We start from the raw sequence: 24,247 nt of genomic DNA on the forward strand, positions 1-24,247 counted from the left end.
GACTGTTATGTGACAAATACACTTTTTTAAAAGATTGAATAGCCTAGTTTCTTGTTTTGGTCAATGGCAGATGTTCCAGTCAGGCACGGAGTTAATAGGTGTCATGGAATCTTTGAACCTCACCTACAATTCACTCGGGGGCTTCTTGTAAACACAGACAGACAATTGTGTTGTGGTTTTGCAAGAGTCACTAATGTCTACAGGGGTACATCACCAAACTAATTTCTCTAGAGATCTGAGCCAGGTTCAAACCCAGACCTCCAGTAGGGAAAGGAATAAAAGACTGGTAAATGATCCTACTGCACCACTTAGCTCCCTTGCAAACACACTATCTCAGATTCTGCTAATCACTGTTCTATGTATCTCACAGCATGCAGATTTGTACTGCTGTGAGTATATCCTTCATTGCTCCATGTCCAGTGAGCTTGATTGGTTGTCCTTGTATGATAAGAGTATGTACCACTGGCTTAATTGTTTTGTTTAGTTCCAAATCCTTGATCTCTGTGTTTCCCCAGACATCCTAAACCTGTGCACATAGTTACGGTACCGGTTGTCAGAACTTCTATTGTAAAATCCACCTTTTCTTTTGGATTGTAGCTGGATTGCACTGCCTTTTTCAATCTCTGCAGTTTGATCCCCTCAAACCGAGCTGCCCTTGTAAATAATTGTTTTGAGTTTGGATTCCTGCCTGAGTGTTATGCAGTACTGTCCTCCTGCTGTGAATGTAATGTAACTGCTCTGTTGCTGCATTCACTCCCTGTCCAGTCTTCTAAACAGGTTGCTTTCATCTTCCTGGTAAAATACTTCTGTGGATATAGAGGGAGTGAGAGCTCTGTCCATCAGGTGAGAGAGGGTATTGAGGAATCAATCAAAGCTTTTGACATATCTCCTGTGTTACTGAGTCGTATTCTGTGCTACCTGGCACTTAAACACATGTTTATATGCAGTTTAATCAGGTGACGTTACAGGCTATTCTACTGTGGGGGCTCTTTGGATGAATGTGTTTTTTTTTTTTATCACATAACCCTCCTCTATAATCCCAGTTAAAAGAGAGGGGGGAGGGGATGGCATTGTAATATGGCTTGGAGCAGCACTGTTCCAGTAGGGTATGGCGCAGAGAGAACAATGGATAGGACCACCCTTGACAGGGCCAAGCACACAGGCACAGTGGATGAGGATGAGGAGGCAGGCTGGCCAACCATGCAAAGCATTTAATTCAAACAAGTGTAGATGAATATCAGATCAAAGTAAGGTATCTGAATCTTTTTTGCAATTATATAGACAGCTATTCTGAAAGTACAGGTCTGACTCATCGATTCATCTCTTTGAAAGTACAAGCCTGTGTCAGATTCTTTCAGTGGAGGCTGCAGTCTGAGCTGTGCTGGGGTTTAAAAAGTGTAAGCCTTCATGATGTTGGCTTCATCACAGTATACCAGCCATACCAGCTTGGAATCCCTAGAGCGGTAAGTGGCACTGTTGTATAATAAATAAATATGTAATTTGTGTAGACTGGCATAATAATGACTGCTACTACCCCTCTTCAAGGGTAGCATCAATATTTATTTTAAACTCTTCATACCCTTCAAAGACCAGACCAGGCAGAGGAGCAGTTCCTGTGACTCAGGGAGGAGGTTCTGAGCTGGAAACACTCAGGTACATTTTTCATAGCTCTGAATTTTTCAATCAAAACCTGTTTTACGTTTTGTTTTGTTTTTTTTTGTTTTTTTTTAAAGGATGAATTCATGCAATTCAAATTAATAAAGTGCTTTTTTGGTCTGCATTTTATTTAATAAAAAAAAAAGACGACATGAATAAAAAATAAAATGGCTTTAATTTGTTGTGGTTGGATGCCATTTACATCAGTGACATTCTTTTGGAAAAGGTTTTTCTTTGAAATGGGAAGCTGCTTGAAGTAGATAAGGCTAGAGGTAGAGAAGGTGGCCTCTCTATCAGAAACTTCAAGGCTCTGCCTCTGATTCACTGATAATTTTGCAGAAAGGTGCGTAAATGGTTGTGAGATGACAGCAACTGACAGGGCTTGGCTGTGATATGCAAATAGACAGTGATACGGAGGCACATCAGAGAGACAGTGCACGGCAGTCAGGTTCCTGACCAGGATCTGACACTCATCAGTGGAGAAGAGAGGGACTGGACAGGGGGTCACAACGCTACTGCAGGCAACTTTAGAAAGCTCTTATTTATGCATTTATTTAAGCCCCTCAGATGTTTAATGGTATCTGTTAGATTATGCAGTGGTTGGTGTGTGTGTGTGTGTGTGTGTGTGTGTGTGTCGTGTTTTGTATGTTGTGTGTGTGTGTGTGTGTGTGTGTGTGTATATATATATATATATATATATATATATATATATATATATATATATATATATATATATATATATATATATATATTGTGAGATAGCAGGGAGGGGGTTAAAATCCTTCCCTGCTAAAAACCTTGTGAGAATGCACATTTGGGTGTTATGGGGTTTAATTGGGTAATTGTTTTATTGTTTAGTAATCCCCTGCACCTGGTGGTAATTGTAAATTAGAGCCAGGTGCAGGGTATTTAAGAGAGGCAGCCAGTCTGTTCCAGGCTGCTGCTGAGAGAAGAGCCCGACTGTGTGAGTGAGCAGTCGTATTGAGGTATTGTGTAAGGGTGTTTTTTGAATGTTTGTGGCAGGTAAACATTAGGTTCCTGTTTATGTTTAGTGAGTGCTCCAAATAGGAGCTAGGTGTTTGTTTTGTGTTTATTTCATTTTGTGTTTATTAAAAGTGAGCGCTGTTTCAGTAGAATCCTGTGTGTTGGGTCGTGATTCAGAAGGGAGAAGAACCCGTGAGAGCCTGTGTGGCAAGCAAAAAGGTGACAAAATATATATATATATATATATATATATATATATATATATATATATATATATATATATATATATATATATATATATATATATATATATATATATATATATATACAGGGGACAAACAGAGATTGGATGAACTATTGCATGCACTTGTACATTGTGGTGGATGGGTGTGTTTGTTTGTCTGTTTGCACACGACTGTATGTGAAAAGATAAAGCTGTGTGAACTAAATAGCACAGAAAGACAAAAAGATGTGTCACGTTTCATGATAACAACAGCAGGCTCGCAAAATGAAATGGGAAAAATGCCTTCCTTATGAAGTGTCTTTGGCAAAAACAGAGACGTCGACCCTACACTACTGTGTAAGACCGGTGAATGCCACTTCTCACATCTGACCGCTTGCATACGTTGGTGTACCTGCTTGACAAATATTCCTTGGATCGCTTATTCCTCAAGATCAATTCAAACACCTTGCAGGTTTGCTGACCTGGCTGCTTATGGTGACCCTGTACCCTATTGACAGGATTTAGCAGGTGTTGCATGTTTTGGTCCAACCCCTCCCTGCTGAGCCCTGACCTGTAAATTAGATCTGTTGTCAGCTCTGCTCCATGGGCTTTCTACAACTGAATAGCATGTTCAGTTATTCTTCACTATACTGTGCTTGTATCCAGAATTGTCTAGGGTTGGGGGATTAATGTAATGTTAACTCTTTAATTTCACACAAACTGAGTCTGTGCAGGGTATGAAAATGTATTTGCATAGGAAACTGACCTATCCCGCAGCTGTAATGGAACAGAGCTGCAAACGGCTGCACACAGCTGCATAGGGCTGCAGAGAGCTGCACAGAGCTTCACAGTGCTGCAAACAGTCCCACATCAAAGCTGTGTGTCTGCTGCTGAGTTGTCACTGTCGGGGGCGCTCTGGTTCTTGAAGGGCTGTCAGAGCACAAGGGCTCTGTGAAAGGACTTCTGAAAAAGCTGTCCAGATTCTGCCACACAAATGAATCATGCAAATACGAAAGGCTTTTATGTGTGACAGAGCCTTTTAAGAGTCCATACAGAATATAATTTGTCTCTGCATAAAGCTGCCTCCCTGCACAGCACACCCCTGGTACACTTTAAAAAACTCAGAAACCCCTGTTTCTCTTTAAACACAAGAAAATGGCAGACAGTTGAATAAAATGGGTGATTTTGAGTTGTCAGGCTAAATGGTTATTATTATGATTCTTTATCAATGACGTGTTCGTTGAATCAATATAGTTTTGCTACTTCTTATCTTTCCCTAAAATTAATTCTTTCCAGCTAGATGTTAATCAAGTAGGGCCCAAATATGACTGCTAGTGGAGGGGCCAGCATTCTTAAATACTGAGAATCATAAAGTTAAGGGAAGCAAATAGACTTCTTTAATTAAAAACAAGAAAAACTGTACAAACAGAACATACACAAGGTAACAGCAAATCGAACCGTGTCATTCGGTAAAAGCCTCCATCATTTTCACAGAAACTCCATCGAGATCACACTCAGTATAAGCTTTTCTTAAAACACATTCCGCAGTCATTGGTAAACTACACAGGACACCAATGATTGTATATAGTACATAAATATACTGTTAATACAGTGCTTATTGCCTATGGAAACATGATTTTAAACATGATACACAGCTAGTAAAAAGCAGTCACATGAGGAAGACAAATGCCTAAATGTTGGCATTTTGTATTAGCCAACAACACATTTATCAGTCTCTGTTTGGCTTGTTAAAATCAGTATATAAATACACACACACACACACACACACACACACACACACACACGCACACGCACACGCACACACACACACACACACACACACACACACACACACACACACACACACACAAACACGTGCTAGTTCTAAGAAAAGGTAGGTTACATTGACCCATAAGCCAAATCTAATAATATCAGTAAGCTGAGAAATACTCTCCTAACTTGTAGCACACTCTGACACTGAGCACGCTCTGCTGTGAGGTTAGCCCTCCCTCCAAGCAGGATGGAGCTATGGGAAGTATAAATACTGCATTGCTGGCCTGTCAGCTTAAGGCATTCTAATTCTGTGATGAGAATTTAAAAAACTTTCTCACTGATATACAGTAAACTACAGTGTGAAGTAAAACCTTATGCCTAAAATTAAAAAGGGTATGCTAATAATAAAAATTGGGACAGAAATATCAAGTAGACAAAAAACTGACAGCAAGCTAAAATATCCTATAACATGTAGTTGTAAATTATAGTGTCTGTATGTACAGAATATGCATCAGCTTTAACCATATTCATCTGCAAATGTTTATTTTATCTGCAACTGAGAAATAAATTGTCTCCTTGATTTAAATTACTTGCTTTCAGAATCAAGGAAAATCAAGATTACACATACTAAAGATTATCAATTAATAGTATTAAAAAAAAAATAAACTGAGACACCAACTACAGACAAACATGACATCCAACTTTTTACAAGGGGTGGAACACAAGGGCGCTGGAACTAGGGGTGATGAGGGTGTGATAGAACCCCCTTGGCTTTGCATGGCTTCCATCATACACAGGGGTTACAGTTTTGTTCAATGGCTTTCAGCACCCCCACTTTAAAAATTGTTCCAGTGCCACTGGTGGAACAGATCAGCTGTCCTGGTCCTGCAGAGTTTGGAACAAATTCAGTTTAGGTTTCATTTAAATGCCTTCAATTCCAGACTGCCTCATTTTTATCCTGCGCATTCCCTCTTAAGAATCACTGTTACAACCCTCCCCCTCACAATGTTAACTCAGTGATCCCCAACCCGCATATACAGTTCACGCCTTCTCTTTAAAATGCTGTGATCCCCGGGAACTGTGACACTCACCAGGTGTGATAAGGAACCCTCCTCCCAGTTTGTACAGCTTGGCGCTCACGAAGGGCACAGCACACACCAGCAGGAACCCGCCCACCAGACTGGCAGTGACAGCTAAAACAATGAACGGCGTCCAGAACCCACGGAATACTGGGGAGACAAACAGACGACATCCTGTTAGAATGAGTGTTAGAAAGAATTCAGTGGCGGTAATGTGGAAGCCTATAGTGATTTTGTTGTTGTTGTTCTTTACACATTGTATTATGCTGTAAATTAAAGTAGGTTCAAATAAAGAAATAAGTCCTTGTGTTGTCCTTCTTTTTTTTTTAAGAAGAAACACCCACATTACAAAACTGACAAACAACTTGACAGTGCTTAAAAACCTTGGATTATTACTTCGCTGTTTGGCTTTAGTTATGCAAAAAAATAAAATAAAAAGGAGTTTGGTTCTTTTAAAGTAGTTTCCATGATTCAAATGTTGTATATACTCTACAATATGCTGACAAAAGAGCAACTCATTTTAACTGGTCACGAGTTCAGTCTAGTGTTTTATAATTAATAAGTATTAGCAGGTACTTTGTGTTTCTGGTTTATCCAGAGAAACAACCTTAAGCCTGTTCTGAGCGGCTGTGTTCAGTGTGTGCTTCAACATACCTGCAGAGGCATCAGAGGAGGGATGGAGTACTGGTCCGATTGCAATGGGCAAGGGAAAGAGGTACCCATGAACACAGTATTTGGGTGGAGGCTGATTTGCTGGAAAGGTAGAATGATCACGAATTGTATAACTGTTGTCGTTCATATATCATTGTGTATGTCTGTGCTGGCATTTTGAAAATAATGAAGGTCTTTGCACGTAAAGATTCACGGTAATTGTATATTATTTGAAGCAATCCATACATGTTATAATCTGTAGCATGTAGCTTTGATAAGGGATATGACATTCCTGAAGAGACGATTAACAATGACACCTACTGAACAGGAAGTTCCATATGCTGTTGTGGGAGACATCCTAAGTGAACCAGTACCTCCAGAAGAAGCCTTCGTGGTGAAAGCGGATCTCTGATAAATTCTTGGTTGGTTTAAAAATAATAAGTGGTGCTTGTGTGTTTCGTTGTGTATTGCTGTACATTTCAAACCAATTTGGTTCCTCCATGTGAACCAGTGTAGGATCCAAAAAATAAATGACACAGTAAATGCAGGTTGCATATTTAACCTTCTCTGAATAGCTAGCATTAGGGTGTGTGGCGTAGTAGCTTGACCAAGCTATTTAGACAGCCCAGTGTAGTTTGAACAATTTGGTTTGGCATTTAGACCTAAAAATCAAAGTGGTTTATTTAATTCAGTACCCATCTAAATATTACCCAAGGTAGATTAGCATATTATTCTGAGTATTCAGCAGTTAAACCGTGGCTTTTCCATTTTTATATCATGAATTTGTTACATTTTATTTTACCAGGGTTTTCTTAGTACACTACTTTAGAGGGAGCATTATTAACCACAGAAAATAGAACCTGTGGATGTAACGGGTTTAAAATTACACAGAGGTTTCGACAAAATATTAACGATATCTGCCAAAACACTGTCAATAGGATGCAAGGACACAATATCACTGTTACCCCACTGGCATTATATGGGTGATATATTTTACTTTCTTGTCTATTTCTTACGCATCTGATTTTACGCAGTTGTATTTTCAGAACAGGCATAACAATAACTGCTCCAGCATAAAACTGCAAAAAAGGAGTTTCTGTTTTATTTGTTCAGTAATGTATAGTAAAGTACAATGTCCACAAGAGGGCACTCTTTTATCAAAGATGTGTGCAGCCACAGAACAATGATTTATTATCTTGTTTTGCTTCTGCTCTTCATCCTTGAGAGAATGATACTCTGTGTGACTCAAGCTACTGCAATCATTACTGATGTTGTGTCGATGTATTTAAAAAACTATTGGTTGAATATAAATAATGTAATGTTTGGAAATTACAGTGGTGCAGCAATTATAGTGTATTACAGAACAAAACAGAATATATAGATACAGGGAATAACCCATGGTTTAAAGCAGGGGTGTCCAAAGGTGACCCTTCCACTCCAGGTCTTTGTTTCACTCCAGGTCTTTGTTCCACTCCTGGTCTTTGTTCCAACCCTGTTGTAAATGGTTTAATTGAACTAATTAAACATCCATGCAGACCCTAAAGTAGTTTATTATATCATTTTACCTGTTAAACCTGGAGTGGAATGGCCCACCAGATCCGCAATTGGATTCCCCTGGTTTAAAACCAGGTAAAGAATGATCCAGTCACCCTGTAACATGCAATTACCCAATAGCTGCTAAATGGAGGTTAAATGTCATGTCCACAACCCAATGCTCCATGATCATTCAGGAGTATCTTCACATAAAACCTAATCCTAACCTTAGATCACAATTTTTCTTAAACCTTTAACTGCTATGCAGTCCTTCAGCAGAATTAATCTTAAAATGTTTGCTCAGCAGCCTGCATCATGCATGCTTTAGTTATACACTGTCTGTACTGTAAGTGTGAATTTTAAATCAGCTGTCAATAATTTTACAATCGGAAACAGTAAACCGGTTTATATAAACAACCAGCAGGTACACCTTCTGAAAGTGACCAGAGCCGTCTATAGCGATGCTTTTGATGTGTTCTTTGCTGTAATAGGTGTATTGCTGTGTTGCTTGGAATCCCTTTCAAGATCTTCTGTGCAGCTTAAACCATCCTTTTGCACCTGCCATGATTTTGTTTTCCTTTTTAAGGCTCTTTACTCTTGAGTTTTGTTTTGAAAAGAAACACTCAGTATTTTCGAAGGTTTGTCTCTTCTGTTTAGGGTGCTGCCTCCAGGTGACTCTTTTAGGCTGTGTCCTTTCTCTACGCCTCCTTCCCCAATAGCACACATTGAGGCTGGGATGTCAGTTGGAAGAGGCTTAGCACCTTCAACAGCAGGCTTGTGCTCTGAACCCACTGTGGAGAGATGGAATAGGAAGGAATGGGGATTTTTCAAGCTTCTTAAGAAAGTAGGTTTTCAAAGTAGGTCTATTCAATTGATCTGAACAGTGCCAGCTGTAAATATATCCACTGGCACAGCTCCAAGTTTTTGTGCCAAGATTATAAAAAGCAAACACCCAGCAGTGCATGAGAGTCTCTTTAGTGCATTTCTGTCAGTATTCTAGTCTAGTGAGGTAAAGAATGGTGGAATTTAGACCTGCTGAAGTTTAGAATAATTGTATAGACCCCAACATTGTGTATTTATTTTAATATCTTCCTTTAAGTGTGGTTAGATGAGTTATTGTTCATTCTATAACTTGAAAGGTTGTTTAATAAGCTATAGAAAGTGTGCTGTTTCTTCATATTATTCAGTAGTGAAAACACAAACTTGTTCATGGTTCTAACCATTCAAAGCTATAATTTCTGGTCAAACGTTTTGTAGCAGAAATTGAAAAAGTGCCAGTGAGTTTGCGGTTTCCTCAAAATCTTAATTTCACACATTGAAACTGGACTGTTTCTAAATGACACGCTGAGAAATCAGGCATATAAATAAACATGGCAAAAGCATGGCAAAGTGCACTAAGACAGGCTGTTGTGAAAGCATGGCAAAGTGCATTAAGACAGGCTGTTGTGAAAGCATGGCACAGTGCACTAAGACAGGCTGTTGTGAAAGCATGGCAAAGTGCACTAAGACAGGCTGTTGTGAAAGCATGGCAAAGTGCACTAAGACAAGCTGTTGTGAAAGCATGGCAAAGTGCACTAAGTGAAAGCATGGCAAAGTGCACTAAGACAGCATGGCAAAGTGCACTAAGACAGGCTGTTGTGAAAGCATGGCAAAGTGCACTAAGACAGGCTGTTGTGAAAGCATGGCAAAGTGCACTAAGACAGGCTGTTGTGAAAGCATGGCAAAGTGCACTAAGACAAGCTGTTGTGAAAGCATGGCAAAGTGCACTAAGACAAGCTGTTGTGAAAGCATGGCAAAGTGCACTAAGACAAGCTGTTGTGAAAGCATGGCACAGTGCACTAAGACAGGCTGTTGGCAAAGTGCACTAAGCACAAAGTGCACTAAGACAGGCTGTTGTGAAAGCATGGCACAGTGCACTAAGACAGGCTGTTGTGAAAGCATGGCAAAGTGCACTAAGACAAGCTGTTGTGAAAGCATGGCAAAGTGCACTAAGACAAGCTGTTGTGAAAGCATGGCACAGTGCACTAAGACAAGCTGTTGTGAAAGCATGGCAAAGTGCACTATAGAAATAACAAGGTAAAACATAGTGAAGGTATGGTATAAGCATGGGGTAAATTTAACACAATCAACTGTAACTATCAATAAAGAGATGATTCTACAGTAACTAAGTATAATAGTTTAGCTTACCAGTATGAGATCTTGTTAATCGTTTCTTTTTGCTTAGCTCTTTGCCCGACTCACTGGCACCACCCTTTAGAGTTAAAGGAAACAAACAGAGCTTTAAATCACTGCTATCTAGGATAAACATGATACACCACTGTGGTTCTGCAGTTGTGTCTACCAATGAACTTCACTGGTGTTTAAAACAAAAACAAGGATGTTTATAGCACCTTGAAATCAAGTCTGAAATGAATTATGGCACAGGTATTTGTGGTGTAAGATTGGGTGCAATTTCTTAAAACCTTTTTCTAAACAGTTATATATCAAAATACTTGGATTATTCGCTACTACTCAGAAAACCCATCATCCAGGGTTTAAAAAGATCAAACTTAAAAGAACTACACATCTACGTAATTGAATAGAGACTGAAAATGTAAAAAGTGTTAGGATTTTTGACAAGGGTCTTTAAATGTCTGGGCGGTAAATGAAAGTATTTGTCTAACTTATTGGTAAGTCTAGAGTTTGTAGCTGAAGCAAAGACAGGCACCTGTTTTCTTGTGAGGTTCCCACCCAGACTCTGGCTTCTCCTGTGCAGAATCTCTTTCATCTCCTCTGCATTCCCATCCCACTGCAGGGTGTGTCTGTTGTAAGATGGTGTCTGTACAGGAAATAAGTGATACATTATTACAAATTATAAAGTAACCCTACCACACACAACAATAGTTAGGGTTTTATACTGATCTCTGCCCAATCCCCTAGTTCAAATAGTTCTGTTTCTCCCTGGCCCGGTCACCTTTCTCCTGATGTGGAGCAGGTTCCTGGTCAGGATGGTTCTGATGCTGTCAAGCTCCCCAGGCAGAAGAGGTGATATGCTGGCCGCTGGTTTTTGGCAGTCTCCTCTACAGCAGGAACAAGAGAGCACAATTACGACACACAACACATTTTCAGGAACAGATCTAAACTGTGGGCACTTTGTTATGAAGTTCCTTATGTGGACCAACCTTCAGCACCATGCACAGCGCATGCAATGTTTAGTCACTGTGTACATTGATTGACACCTCTCAGGTGTCACAATATTCTGCAGCTATTGTCTTTCAGCTGTCATGGAACACAATATAATTTCCCATTCCATTTGTGGCATGCCTTTATTCTGAGATGCACCTGCATACCCTTTTCAAACACTGATAAATCTTTTCTTCTTCCATTACACAGCAGCTCTTTGCCTTCAGTATCGCACAGTTGATAAAATACCATGACACGCAGTTCAACCACACTCATATTTTATTTCCTAATAGTCCCTAATGCACCAGCATCCTGTAAAACCGCCTTGATGCAATATCAGCTAAAAGGAAACTTGACCAGCCAGTAGTGATAAACTCATGGACCCTAAAAGCAGTCTGTGAATGTGATAAGTGATATTTGTGAAGGCAATTTGCTACCCACGACGGATGAGGTGGGCGGATCAACTCTTCAGACTCGATGAACTCAACAGCGTGTTTTTTCTCCAGCTTCTGGTAAAGGAGGACAATACTGGACTTTGGCTGTCCCCTCGAATTAAAAAGTCTTCAAATACTTCTTGTTGAAATATTGAAATCTACAAAAAAAAAAAAAAAAAAAAAAAAAAATCCACATACATACATGATCATCACATTCCTCCTTGTGTGTTATAGCTTATCTATGCTGTTGAAGAGTTCTGATTCACTGATAAAACACTCACTTGTCCTTCCAGTAATGCTGGCCCCAGTGCCCACTGATGTCTTCAACTCCAGCCAGTATGTGGTCCAGAAACTAGAGGCAACACAGTTAGCGTTATTAAAGTAAGAGTAGCACTGGAAGAATAGAAACAGCGTAATACACTAACCAGCTTGACAACAGTAACAGCTTCATTATAGGAGGAAGGACCAGCAGGTAACAGCACGGTTGTCGCAAACTTGTTATTCAACTAGTGTCCAAACATGGAAAAATACAACTGTAAAAAGAGATTAGCAGCAGGGCTGGCCAGTCTCTACCTACCCTGCAGTGGATCTCCTCGCTCACTGAGGGAGGAGATTTCCTTGTTTTCTTAACTTCCAGCAGCTCAACCAATGGTTTGATTGTCATTCCCTGTAACAGAATGACACATTCTATGCTTCCCTTGGGAAACTACTGATCAGGTAGGGTCCTGTTACTTCTAATGGTGATGAAGTGAGCTTATTCAGTGATCCTTATTTGGAGTGTAAAAGCAACCATTTGTTTTTGCACTTTCAAAACAGGGCGTATTATTGATAGTTTAATATTGCTTTCACGGACATACTGTGCATAAAACAACAAACATGGTCTTACAGGTGAAATACTTCATTCAACATGGTTTGGTTGTAGTGTCATATACCGTACTAAGCATGTTCTGATATTTCTTCAACTATGTTATATGATGGCATTTAAACAGTATGGGGCAATATATTGTGAGGGGCTGTAATGTACCTGCACAAAGACAGTGAAGAGAATGACCCCTATTGTGGCAGTAAAGAAGAGCTTCTTCCTGGGAAAGTCATCAAGTAGGAAGACCAGAGAAAAGGAGATTGCCCCTCTGAGGCCACCGTAGGCGATGATGAACTGGTCTTTAAAGGTGATGGTATTCATACGGAACTTGTTCACAACGGAGGTCAGAAAAATAACTCCTAAAAATGGAAGGCATACATTATGATACTTTGTTTCCATCGGGATGCACCCCTGACCTCCACAGCAAAATATTTTAATATGAGCATGCTGCTAACACTGATCTCTATACAGTACTGATTTGTTTTCTTCAGCTGGAAAATGAGTAACCAATAATCTTTTGCCACACTGATACCCGACATACCCCATCAAAAACATAGCTGGTGATGTCAGTTACCATTATGAAGTGTAGCAAGTCTAACACTGAAATTTAAATTGGCTTTTCAAATGCTTGTGCTATAAGTTTACTTTGCTATGGGTTCACCCTGGAATACCGCAGTGCATATTTATAAGGGCCTGTATAGGGTTAAGCTTCACATATTTCCTCCTACTTGCCCAGAGCTCTCCAGAGCAGACAGAAGAAAAGTGTGAAGGAGATGTAAGGCCAGCTCCACTCGTGGCTGTCTCTGACCTTGGAGACTCCCAGGAAGATGAAGATGAGGGTCTCACTGACGCTGCTCCACATCTTCATGAAGTACTTAATAGTGGTGTGAGACTTCTGGGAAACATTGGACTCCACGTACTGCTTCATAGTCACTGCACAGGCTATAATGCTGAGAGAAAGAAGGTCAGACAGCAGCTGAATGTGGTTTCCATCAATGGATACTTAGGCTTATTGTCTGGGTGTAATTGTATGAGGTTTTGGAATGCAGTTTCTGATAAGTGAACAATGCTGAAAGCTTGGCAGTAACTCATCAGGATAAAACCTACTGTACTGGAATATTCATATGATCCTGCATAGAAAAAAATGTCTGTTTCCTAATACAGGAAAACACAAATGTACATAAAGTACCACAAGATATGCAATAAATATTGTGCAATTTTTGGGTTGTTAAGTTGTATTTTAGTATATCCATAAGTTAAAACACTCACACCTAAATTAAAATGTAAAAGTTAACTTTAAAAAAAGTATTACATTACATTTTATTATACCGAGGTATGATTAACACAATACTGTACCAACTACAGGACCAAATTACCTGAGGTTTTCTTTTCATTACTGTGCAAACAGCCTAAAGAAGTGAGAAGTGGTACGCCGAACATCAATTGCAGACTCCAAAGTTACAAAATACAGTGTGCAGTTTTTTTTCTTCAAGAGCCTTTTTACTTCTGAACAGTTTGATCTGATGCTAATACACTATACACTGAAAAGGGAACTGGTTCCCACTGTACTTACGCCATGATGCCAGAGAAGTGAAACATTTCAGATGTCAGGTAAGACAGGTAGCTGTACAGGAAGACAGAGAGTGGCTCTATCACCTGGATCTTCTCCGTGAAGCGCGTTGTCAGAGCCGCAATGAACCCGTAGACTATGCCCACCGCCACCCCCCCCACCACCACCATGAAGAACTGTCCTATCCCAGTCACCACATCCACTGCAGAGATTGTTGGCATCTGACAGAATGCTTCAAACAGCTTGTAGAGGACCTGTAGAGAACGGGAGGGTGTTATTCATGCAATGTTACTACTGTAGCTTGAACAGGTCAAGATAATATCTAACAGGAATCCTTCCTGCTTTCAAAATGCTGTTTATCTTCTGTTTCACAGCACTCATTCGTGATTCTGCGAACAACAATGGATCAAAATACTCCAACCATTGTGACCTTTTTTATTAACCTCACTGAAGATAATTCAAATAAAACAGTTTTAAGCAGTGGTATTAAGATCTTCCACTGTTTAGGTAATCAAAATAGACTCTGATTTTAGGAAAGCAAGTGATATACTGCAGTAGATACTACACATCAGTGTCTTGCTCTATTTAAACAAAGTGTAATAATAAATAATAACCAGTGCATGTAATAACCAGTGCATACCACAGTGACAGCATCATTGAGCAACGACTCCCCAAAGACCAGGATGTGGAGCTGCTCGTTGACGTGAATCTCCTCAAAGACTGAAAGGACAGCCACAGGATCCACCGCAGCGATCAGGCTCCCGAAGAGCAGGGTCTGGAGGAGGGACACGTCACCCAGCCCAAAGGGCCCCACCTGACAGATCCCGTAAAGAGACAGGCCAATCCCGAAGACATTCTAGAACGTTCCCAGCACAGCATAGCACAGGATGGTGCCCAGGTTCTCGAAGAAGAGTCGAAGGGGCAGGAAGTAGCCTGCGTCCAGGACGATGGGCGGCAGCAGGTACAGGAAGAAGACATCTGTACTCAGGAAAGGACTGGCCTGGTGCGGGACCCCATATATAACCCCACCCACCAGCAACCCCACCATGATGAGCAGGCAGCTCTCCGGCACCACCGCAGGGAGATGATGGTACAGGTGGAACCCTGCCAGGGAACACAGAGAGGACCACCTGTAACCAGCACGCGCTGTAGTTGTTATACCACACATGATGGCTTTTCTGTGCATGTCTGGTCATTTGTAGAAAGTGTAGAGTCCAACAATGTCAACAAATTTTTGGCCCCATAAATAATGTAACACATCTTTAAAGAGTTAGTCATAGTAAAGGCATATCATGTTTTTCCTAATTGATTGAATGGTCTTAATGATAAGCTGGTTTACCTTTTCCTTTTCTTATTGATTTTTAATATATATATATATATAATATATATATATATATATATATATATATATATATATATATATATATATATATATATATATATATATATATATATATATATATCTACTGTATAGGTGAGCGGTCAGTAAAGACCTGTCAGTCTATGTGGATGAGTGAAAGTAGAAATACATAAAGTAGATAGACTAGATGGAAATAAACAGATCAACACCTTAAATCTATAGATGTCACCTATCAAATTGAAACCAAACAAATGACTAGCTCTATGGGTTTGACTCTCACCAGCTCAGAAACTTAATACTGGGATCTCTCTGGTGGCCCCAGTCCCAACTCAATGAACTGATGCCTTCACTGGGTACAGAGAGATAAACACACTATCAGAAAAAAATCCTGAGCACATTACAGTACATAAAAAAGTGTGCTTACCTAATTTGGCCAGAGACGCCAGCATAATCCATAGCGCTATTTCAAAAGGCGCTTGTACATGGGTGTAATCGAAGGTGAATATCTTCAGCCTCTTCTGGGTGGGATGCTCTGACCCATTGTGGAGCCTGGGATCCAGGGCGTTGTTGTGGGCTTCTGAAGCCTTGAAGCTAGCGTCATCTGCAGAAGAAACGGCCAATTCCCTGCTTGATAGGAACCCAAGTAGAGCGAGAACCAAGAGCCTGACCATGGCAGTGTCAAGAGAAGCAAGACCGCCTGCCTACTGCACTGGCCTGGGTTAATGCACTTCCTATGCCTCTACACCACACCCAGTCGGGACTGTGCTCAGCTGCACAGAGGGTTATCTGGGCGATTGATGTACTTTAATGTGCTCTGGAATCCATTAGTTTGCAATGGTTAAAGACTGGAAGGGAGCCATAATAGTGTTGTTGTTCTAGTTTGGCAAATGCACTCCACTGGCCCCCTTTTACTGTGACAAAATCCATTTGATTGGTTGGTTGTTTTACAAGATATTTTCAGGAGATTCTAACAGCAGATACAATAGTGCAGTAGATACATGTATATACTATTGCTGCCTGGTAGACTTCCTGACTGGTTGTAATAAGGCCACTGAAATGGACTTGACATACAGTACACAATGTGAATGGATACCAGAAAGCAATAGTCACTTTGTTATACAGTTAAGAATGATCAGTGGTAATCGCTAATGAGAAAGAGTAAGAACATTGATTTTAATCCTGGTGATCACTCCATTAAATCCGGTTCGGTGGGCATTGCTATAACCAAGTCACAGTAGTCCTGCTGAGTTATTTAGCCTTAGAAAAGAGATGTGACTAGGAATTGATCTGCTTAGGACAGTTTTGGTTCCAAATCAAACTACTGACATGCCAATATTATATTGGAATTATTTCATAAGAACATAAGAACATAAGAAAGTTTACAAACGAGAGGAGGCCATTCGGCCCATCTTGCTCGTTTGGTTGTTAGTAGCTTATTGATCCCAAAATCTCATCAAGCAGCTTCTTGAAGGATCCCAGGGTGTCAGCTTCAACAACATTACTGGGGAGTTGATTCCAGACCCTCACAATTCTCTGTGTAAAAAAGTGCCTCCTATTTTCTGTTCTGAATGCCCCTTTGTCTAATCTCCATTTGTGACCCCTGGTCCTTGTTTTTTTTTTCAGGCTGAAAAAGTCCCTTGGGTCGACACTGTCAATACCTTTTAGAATTTTGAATGCTTGAATTAGATCGCCATGTAGTCTTCTTTGTTCAAGACTGAACAGATTCAATTCTTTTAGCCTGTCTGCATATGACATGCCTTTTAAGCCCGGAATAATTCTGGTCGCTCTTCTTTGCACTCTTTCTAGAGCAGCAATATCTTTTTTATAGCGAGGTGACCAGAACTGCACACAATATTCAAGATGAGGTCTTACTAGTGTATTGTACAGTTTTAACATTACTTCCCTTGATTTAAATTCAACACTTTTCACAATGTATCCGAGCATCTTGTTAGCCTTTTTTATAGCTTCCCCACATTGTCTAGATGAACACATTTCTGAGTCAACAAAAACTCCTAGGTCTTTTTCATAGATTCCTTCTCCAATTTCAGTATCTCCCATATGATATTTATAATGTACATTTTTATTTCCTGCGTGCAGTACCTTACACTTTTCTCTATTAAATGTCATTTGCCATGTGTCTGCCCAGTTCTGAATCTTGTCTAGATCATTTTGAATGACCTTTGCTGCTGCAACAGTGTTTGCCACTCCTCCTACTTTTGTGTCGTCTGCAAATTTAACAAGTTTGCTTACTATACCAGAATCTAAATCATTAATGTAGATTAGGAATAGCAGAGGACCTAATACTGATCCCTGTGGTACACCACTGGTTACCACACTCCATTCTGAGGTTTTTCCTCTAATCAGTACTTTCTGTTTTCTACATGTTAACCACTCCCTAATCCATGTACATGTGTTTCCTTGAATCCCAACTGCGTTCAGTTTGAGAATTAATCTTTTGTGCGGGACTTTGTCAAAAGCTTTCTGGAAATCTAAATAAACCATGTCATATGCTTTGCAATTATCCATTATTGATGTTGCATCCTCAAAAAAATCAAGCAAGTTAGTTAGACACGATCTCCCTTTCCTAAAACCATGTTGACTGTCTCCCAGGACCCTGTTACCATATAGGTAATTTTCCATTTTGGATCTTATTATAGTTTCCATAAGTTTGCATATAATAGAAGTCAGGCTTACTGGTCTGTAGTTACCTGGTTCAGTTTTGTTTCCTTTTTTGTGGATCGGTATTACGTTTGCAATTTTCCAGTCTGTCGGTACCACCCCTGTGTCAAGAGACTGCTGCATGATCTTGGTTAGCGGTTTGTAAATTACTTCTTTCATTTCTTTGAGTACTACTGGGAGGATCTCATCTGGCCCAGGGGATTTGTTTATTTTAAGAGCTCCTAGTCCCTTTAACACTTCTGCCTCAGTTATGCTAAAGTTATTTAAAACTGGATAGGAACTGGATGACATGTGGAGCATGTTGTCAGTATCTTCCTTTGTAAAAACTTGTGAAAAGTAATCATTTAATATATTTGCTATTTTTTTTTCTTCATCTACAATTTTGCCATTTGTATCTCTTAAACATTTAATCTCCTCTTTGAATGTTCTCTTGCTGTTGTAATATTGGAAAAACATTTTGGAATTGGTTTTAGCTCCCTTAGCAATGTTCATTTCTATTTCTCTCTTGGCCTTTCTAACTTCCTTTTTGACTTGCGTTTGCAGTTCTGTGTACTCTTTCTGCGTACTTTCTTTTTGGTCCTTTTATAATGCTCTGTAAAGTGCCTTTTTTCGCTGAATATTTTTTTTAATTGATCTATTAAACCATTTTGGCAATTTAGTTTTACATTTAGATTTGTCTACTTTAGGGATATAATTGTTTTGCGCCTCTAGTACTACATTTTTGAAGAACAACCATCCTTCTTCTGTGGGTGTTTTCTCTATTTTACTCCAATCTACTTCTGTTAGTCTCTGTTTCATACCTTCATAGTTTGCTTTTCTAAAATTGTAAACCTTAGCTTTAGTCATTACTTTTGGGGTTTTAAAAAACACTTCAAATGAGACCATGTTGTGGTCTGAGTTTGCCAGTGGTTCTCTGACCTCTGTTTTAGTTCTGTTCTGTTCTGTTCTGTTCTATCTTCGTTATTTGAAAAGACTAAATCAAGGCATGCCTCCCCTCTAGTCGGTGCCTTGACAAATTGTGTTAGGAAGCAGTCATTTGTCATTTCCACCATTTCTGTTTCATCCTTTGTGCTACCCATCGGGTTTTCCCATTTTATTTGGGGGAAGTTGAAACCCCCCATTAGTATGGCTTCTCCTTTGCTACACGCATTTCTAATGTCATTGTATAACAGATTATTTTGCTCACCGTCTGAATCTGGCGGTCTATAGCATGCTCCTATTATTATGCCCTTTGAATTTTTGTCTGTTATTCTGACCCATATTGATTCTGTTTTATTTTCTTTGTCCAGGTTTAACACCTGGGCTTCAAGATTGTTTCTTATGTATAGCGCTACCCCTCTTCCTCTTCTGTCCTGCCTGTCTTTCCTATACAGTGTATACCCACAAATATTATATTCGTCCCCATCACTCTCAGACAACCACGTTTCTGTAACACCTATCACATCATAGTTACCTGTTAGTGCAGTAGCTTCAAGTTCTAGAATTTTGTTTCTGATACTTCTAGCATTTAGATAAATACATTTAATGGTTGTCTTACCTGAGTTGTTGTTCTTGTTTTGATGCGGTCTCCTTTCTGTTTTTTTGTTGATTTCTCCCCCCTTCCTTTCTAGTATAAATGCTTTCAAGTAAGCATTGTCCACAAAACATTCTATTTCTGTCTGAAACATTCTAAAAAGATTGTATTTTTTGTACCTTGTTAACATGATTATCTGAAAATAAAGAAGCCATGGCATTATTTCAGAGTAGAGCAGGCATGTTGCCCCAGGTATTCTGGTTAAACTACTGGTTCAAAATGTTGGTCTGGGCACAATTCCTTCCAGCCCTGGATAATTGTGTTTTGTATAATAATGATGTTTAAATCATTTTTGACCAAAAACACTTGATTGTAACACACTCATGTTATGGCTCCTGCATAATAAACCTGTGTTAATTTAAATACAAACAAAAAAAAAATTATATTGACTTGCAGTACTTCATTTTAGCAAAACATGGCGGCCTTTGAATGAATACTTCTTAGCAGAAGTTCAGATATTAACCCTTCAACAAACATGCTGATGCTTTTAGAAGTAAGATAATTAAGAAAATGTGTTAATGATATCCAATAAGGATATGAATAGTTACCATATGCCATAAACCAAATCGACAGTTTTAAAATTTTATAATATTATCATTGATTATTTCTCTCTATATATGTTTATTTGTTCACATTTTAGCCCATCAGGGTGTTTTGCTGTTTAATCAAATGCAGTAAGGATAATAACACTAATAAATGTGTAATTGACAATACAGAGCAAAACAACCTACCTCTAATTAAAATAACAATGAAAAACAAGTAAAAGACACACATTTGTAATTGCAGTACTGTTAATAAATGAGTGTGGCGGAAATTGGGTTATTTTTTCTTTCTTTATTTATATGTAGAGTGCTCAGCTGTTTTAGTGGGCCGCCTTCGAACCCCAAACTCCTTTTTTTCACCTAGGAAGTCGAGAGCAGATGTCAGCAAGCTTCCAGCCTCTGGAGGGCGATGAAGAGACACAGTCCTCCTTAACCCGCAGGAGCCAATGCAACGCTCCCTCCGGAATCCCCAATATTGTTTTAAACTAACAGCAGGACTGGATGCACGTACCATCAACATCCTGTTTAATAATACAAATACTGACGATGAGAAGAAAGGTCACAACAGTGTGTAAATGCAGCAGGAATTCTGGAACAAGTTGTCTTTCTTGTTGATAAGGTATGATGAAATTCATATATCTGCAACTAAGCATGCACATGTAAAAAGCACAGCATGTGAAATACATCCAGACAAAATATTAAAGCTGAAATTAGCTTTAGATTAGATTAGCTTTCTAAAGCAGCTCCCGCAGATGCGCCTCCGTGGCTGTGTTTCCTATGATTGGCTGGAAGAAGAGCTCTGTGATGCCCCTGGCACTGATGGCCTGCAGGGAGTCGAGGGTCAGGAGAAGCTGGGCGAGTCGAGAGGGGGCGCTGGGGTGCAGGGAGCTGAGGTGCTCCTGTAAGGTCATCTTGGCTTCCTGCTGAAGGTAGTGGATGTGATGGGGACACAGCAAGTCTGGGACAGCTGGGGAGGATCAGACACAAGGCCAGGAGTTCAAGGTTAAAGGTTACAGTTCAACACATTACAGCAGACATTTGAGCTTCATAGCCAAAGAACATAATATAACACATCAACTAGTCAGTATACTGTAGATTGTTGACTAACTAGCTTTAGTTGAAAACTAACTCTATGCTCGAGGTATTTGGCCATGTTGCTCCAGTATTGCTCTGTTATTTAGCTGATACAATTTTCACTTTGTCACTGAGTTCTGCTCAGTGCATTTAGGATTATTCAGGCAAGCTACAGTAAGAGACAAATAAAGCCTGATGTAGAGAAAAAAATATATATAAGAACTCATAACTGGAGCACTGATATCTCATAATAGTACCACTCAAATAATTGAAAAAAATAAACACAAAAAAATAACATTTGAAGCTACTTATTTAATGTAAACTACAGACAGACAGTCACCCAACTTCTGCTCTCTTGAAGATGGCTAATAGAGCTGAGAGCAAGGTTTAATTTTCAGTGGGGTCCTGGAAAAGTTACAGGTGTCACAAATAGCAGCTAATCTCCAGCGTTCCATTGGATTGTGGAATTAATTTCATGTGCGGTTCTGTCTCCCTCTGCTCTAGCGTAGGCGACCGAGTTCAACAGCAAATGTCAGTAAGGTATTTTTTTCCCAGTAAAATAAATTAAGCAAACAAATAATGCTCTGTGGTCAGAGCAGTGGAAAATGTACAGCAGTGCATTGCAACATTTAGAAACAACTAGCTCCACGTCATACCCATCAGAAATCCTACCGTTTACTACAATACCTCCATAACTCCTACATCCCACAGTTCCACTCGATACAAAACATGCTACCTTTAAAGCCAACTATATGAATATTATTAAATATTAATTACTACAATTATTGCAGACTTTCAATGGTATACGTCTGCTGAAGCACAGAATATTGTAGCCAAATCCCAGGGATGTCCTGTCCGCTACTGGGGTATTGGAGCTAGAACAGAGGCCTCACTGACACTTCAGTCTGGCAATACTACATAATGTTTTTGGCAGCATAAAATGTAGATCCACCAGTGTCTCTAAAAGAAGAAAACACAAAATGATAAGAAAAGAAATACTCAAAAGCAACCTTCAAGGTGAAATGTCAGAGTTAAATTCTAGTGTTGTAAATTTAACTCCACTAAGAAACAAAACAGTGTACTCAATGCAGCTTACTTTAAAACGTGACCAATGATATTCATAAAGAAAACTAACAAATATTTAAAAAAAGGTCTGTCTGGTGGCTCACCAGGACTGAAGAGGACAATCCCTTTGAGATAGACATATTCATTGGTGCTTATATCCATACTCCAGCACTGGGTTAAGAACTCTCTGGCTTTCCCCAGCTTCTCCCTGTATTGTCCCCCGGGGTCTCCCTGTTGCTGCTGCTTCTCTGTCAGGATCCCCAGCAGGATGCTCTTCCTGGGTGATGCCAAGTGGAAGTCCACCTTCTCCTGAGCCAAACCCAGCAGAAAGAGTGATGCCCAGCCTGCCTGGAGTAGCTTGTCTTGGTCCTGGGGGGGCAGTGCCAGGAAGGAGGGCAGGTTCTTTACAAACTCCACCGTTTTCAGCAGTACCTCGGAGGCTGCCTTGCTAGTGGCCCGCAGGGATAAAAGCGCTCTCTCTTCGGCAGCCCCACACTGGCAGCCCGGGTTCAGGAGCTGGTAGAGGATGCTGGTGCTACACTTCTCCTGCCCCTGACAGCTGCACCTGCCCATCAGCAGCAGACCGTGGTTTGAGCTGGAAGCCATCAGGCTGCAGTGGCTGACCTGTCATTACTGTGTCCTCTTGCTCACACTGAACGGTTATGATGTTACGTGAGTGAGGAGAGGTGAAAAGAGAGAGAGAGAGAGAGAGAAAGAAAGAAAGAAAGAAAGAAAGAAAGAAAGAGAAGAGCGCTGATAGATAATTTTGTATTCCTGGCTTCCTGTTAGCCTTGAACAGCACTGTTTGCAACTTCCAAGGTCAGAATTGCAATTGCAATTTTTTTTTTTTAAATGACAGGGATTAAAGCTAGCTAATCGAATCAAATTGTTTTCCAACTTATTAAGCGATATTTCTGTGCACTAAGGTAAGGCAGATTCGTTAAAAAGAAAGTTTCTGAATGTGTAGAAGGAAAACAGTACACAATGCAACCTAACTACAGTTGTGCGTCTTACTTCCACTGGGACCCTACTTCTATCCAATAGTGTAGGTGGGATACCTTTGTGCAGGAATGAACCCATTAAGTATCAAATTAATTTTTCTTTGAAACAAATCAGAACACAAGCTGTATTTATGTAATCGGATACATTACATTTTGACTTAACTTTTGCGGGTAACAAAATTAGAATAAGTTAACAATATAGGTAAAGAGAATATTTAAGTAATAGGTAGGTGCCAGTTTAAAATACTCCAAAAAAAATACAAAGTAGCCTGTCCTCAAAGGAGGACAATGACACTTAATAGGTTAAGATAATGTTAATGTTTTAGAGATTTCTTTCTTATTTTCTTCCTTATCAATATACCAGAAAGCAGCAAGTGGTGATCAATCGAACACTCGTTCACACCATGCAGTAATTGTCATCACTTAGGTGCTCTCGCCGGTTGACAGAAAACAGTAAGCCCAGGTTTTTTTTTCCTTAAGTTTTGTAATTTGATCTGTAAACTTGACTTCAGTTTTGTTAACCAGTGATGAGCAGCTGCCAGTGCATCACAGATCTAAACAACAAGCCATTAACAGAGATGTTTTTCTTTTTCTTGTTTTGTTCCCCAATGCACAAATCAAAATGTAATTAGCACTTAATTACCCTAACAAGAGCCAATTCCCTGTGATATACTGTAAACACACAAACAGAAGCACAGCCACAACATATAGTATGAGCCTTGCCCCTACCCTTATAACTGTATTACAGTAATGTGGTGATAACATAGGTCTTAGTGGATGTAATTCAAAACACAACCAAGCAAGGGAAACCACAGCCAAGAAGGCTTATGTTAAACCACTGGGAAATTGCAAAGGAGCATGGGAAAAGTATAATATACTGAAATGGAAATTTGCCAGGAAAAAAATTTAATATGGGAAGTGAAAGTTCTGTGTGTAAACACCCCTTTACTTTTTGTAAAGGCAAAAGAGGGAAATGGCATATTGTGTTCCCAAAAATGATTAGGAAATATTGCTTTGAAAAATAAC

General features: G+C 39.7%; 1 protein-coding gene and 1 pseudogene across 1 annotated transcript; both read right to left on the minus strand.

The window, feature by feature from the left end:
- Positions 1-3,708: 3,708 nt before the first annotated feature.
- Positions 3,709-15,958, minus strand: LOC121295880 (annotated as a pseudogene).
- A 4,857-nt stretch (positions 15,959-20,815) lies between these two features.
- On the minus strand, positions 20,816-22,826 carry LOC121295881 (nuclear receptor subfamily 0 group B member 2-like). Its single transcript, XM_041221001.1, has 2 exons — positions 22,325-22,826; positions 20,816-21,048 (listed from the first exon to the last, which is right to left on the minus strand). The coding sequence occupies exons 1-2, from the start codon at positions 22,824-22,826 to the stop codon at positions 20,816-20,818; spliced, it is 735 nt and encodes a 244-aa protein (XP_041076935.1).
- Between the last annotated feature and the right edge of the window lie 1,421 nt (positions 22,827-24,247).

This window comes from Polyodon spathula, chromosome 20 (assembly GCF_017654505.1).
Source record: "Polyodon spathula isolate WHYD16114869_AA chromosome 20, ASM1765450v1, whole genome shotgun sequence".
Classification (NCBI taxonomy): Eukaryota; Metazoa; Chordata; class Actinopteri; order Acipenseriformes; family Polyodontidae; genus Polyodon; species Polyodon spathula.

Bases quoted from the DNA above. Each gene is read 5' to 3' on its own strand.
- LOC121295881 (XM_041221001.1), bottom strand. From the start codon at position 22,826: ATGGCTTCCAGCTCAAACCACGGTCTGCTGCTGATGGGCAGGTGCAGC. The intron at 21,049-22,324 runs GTGAGCCACCAG...GATCCTCCCCAG, and splicing joins GATTGTCCTCTTCAGTCCTG to CTGTCCCAGACTTGCTGTGT.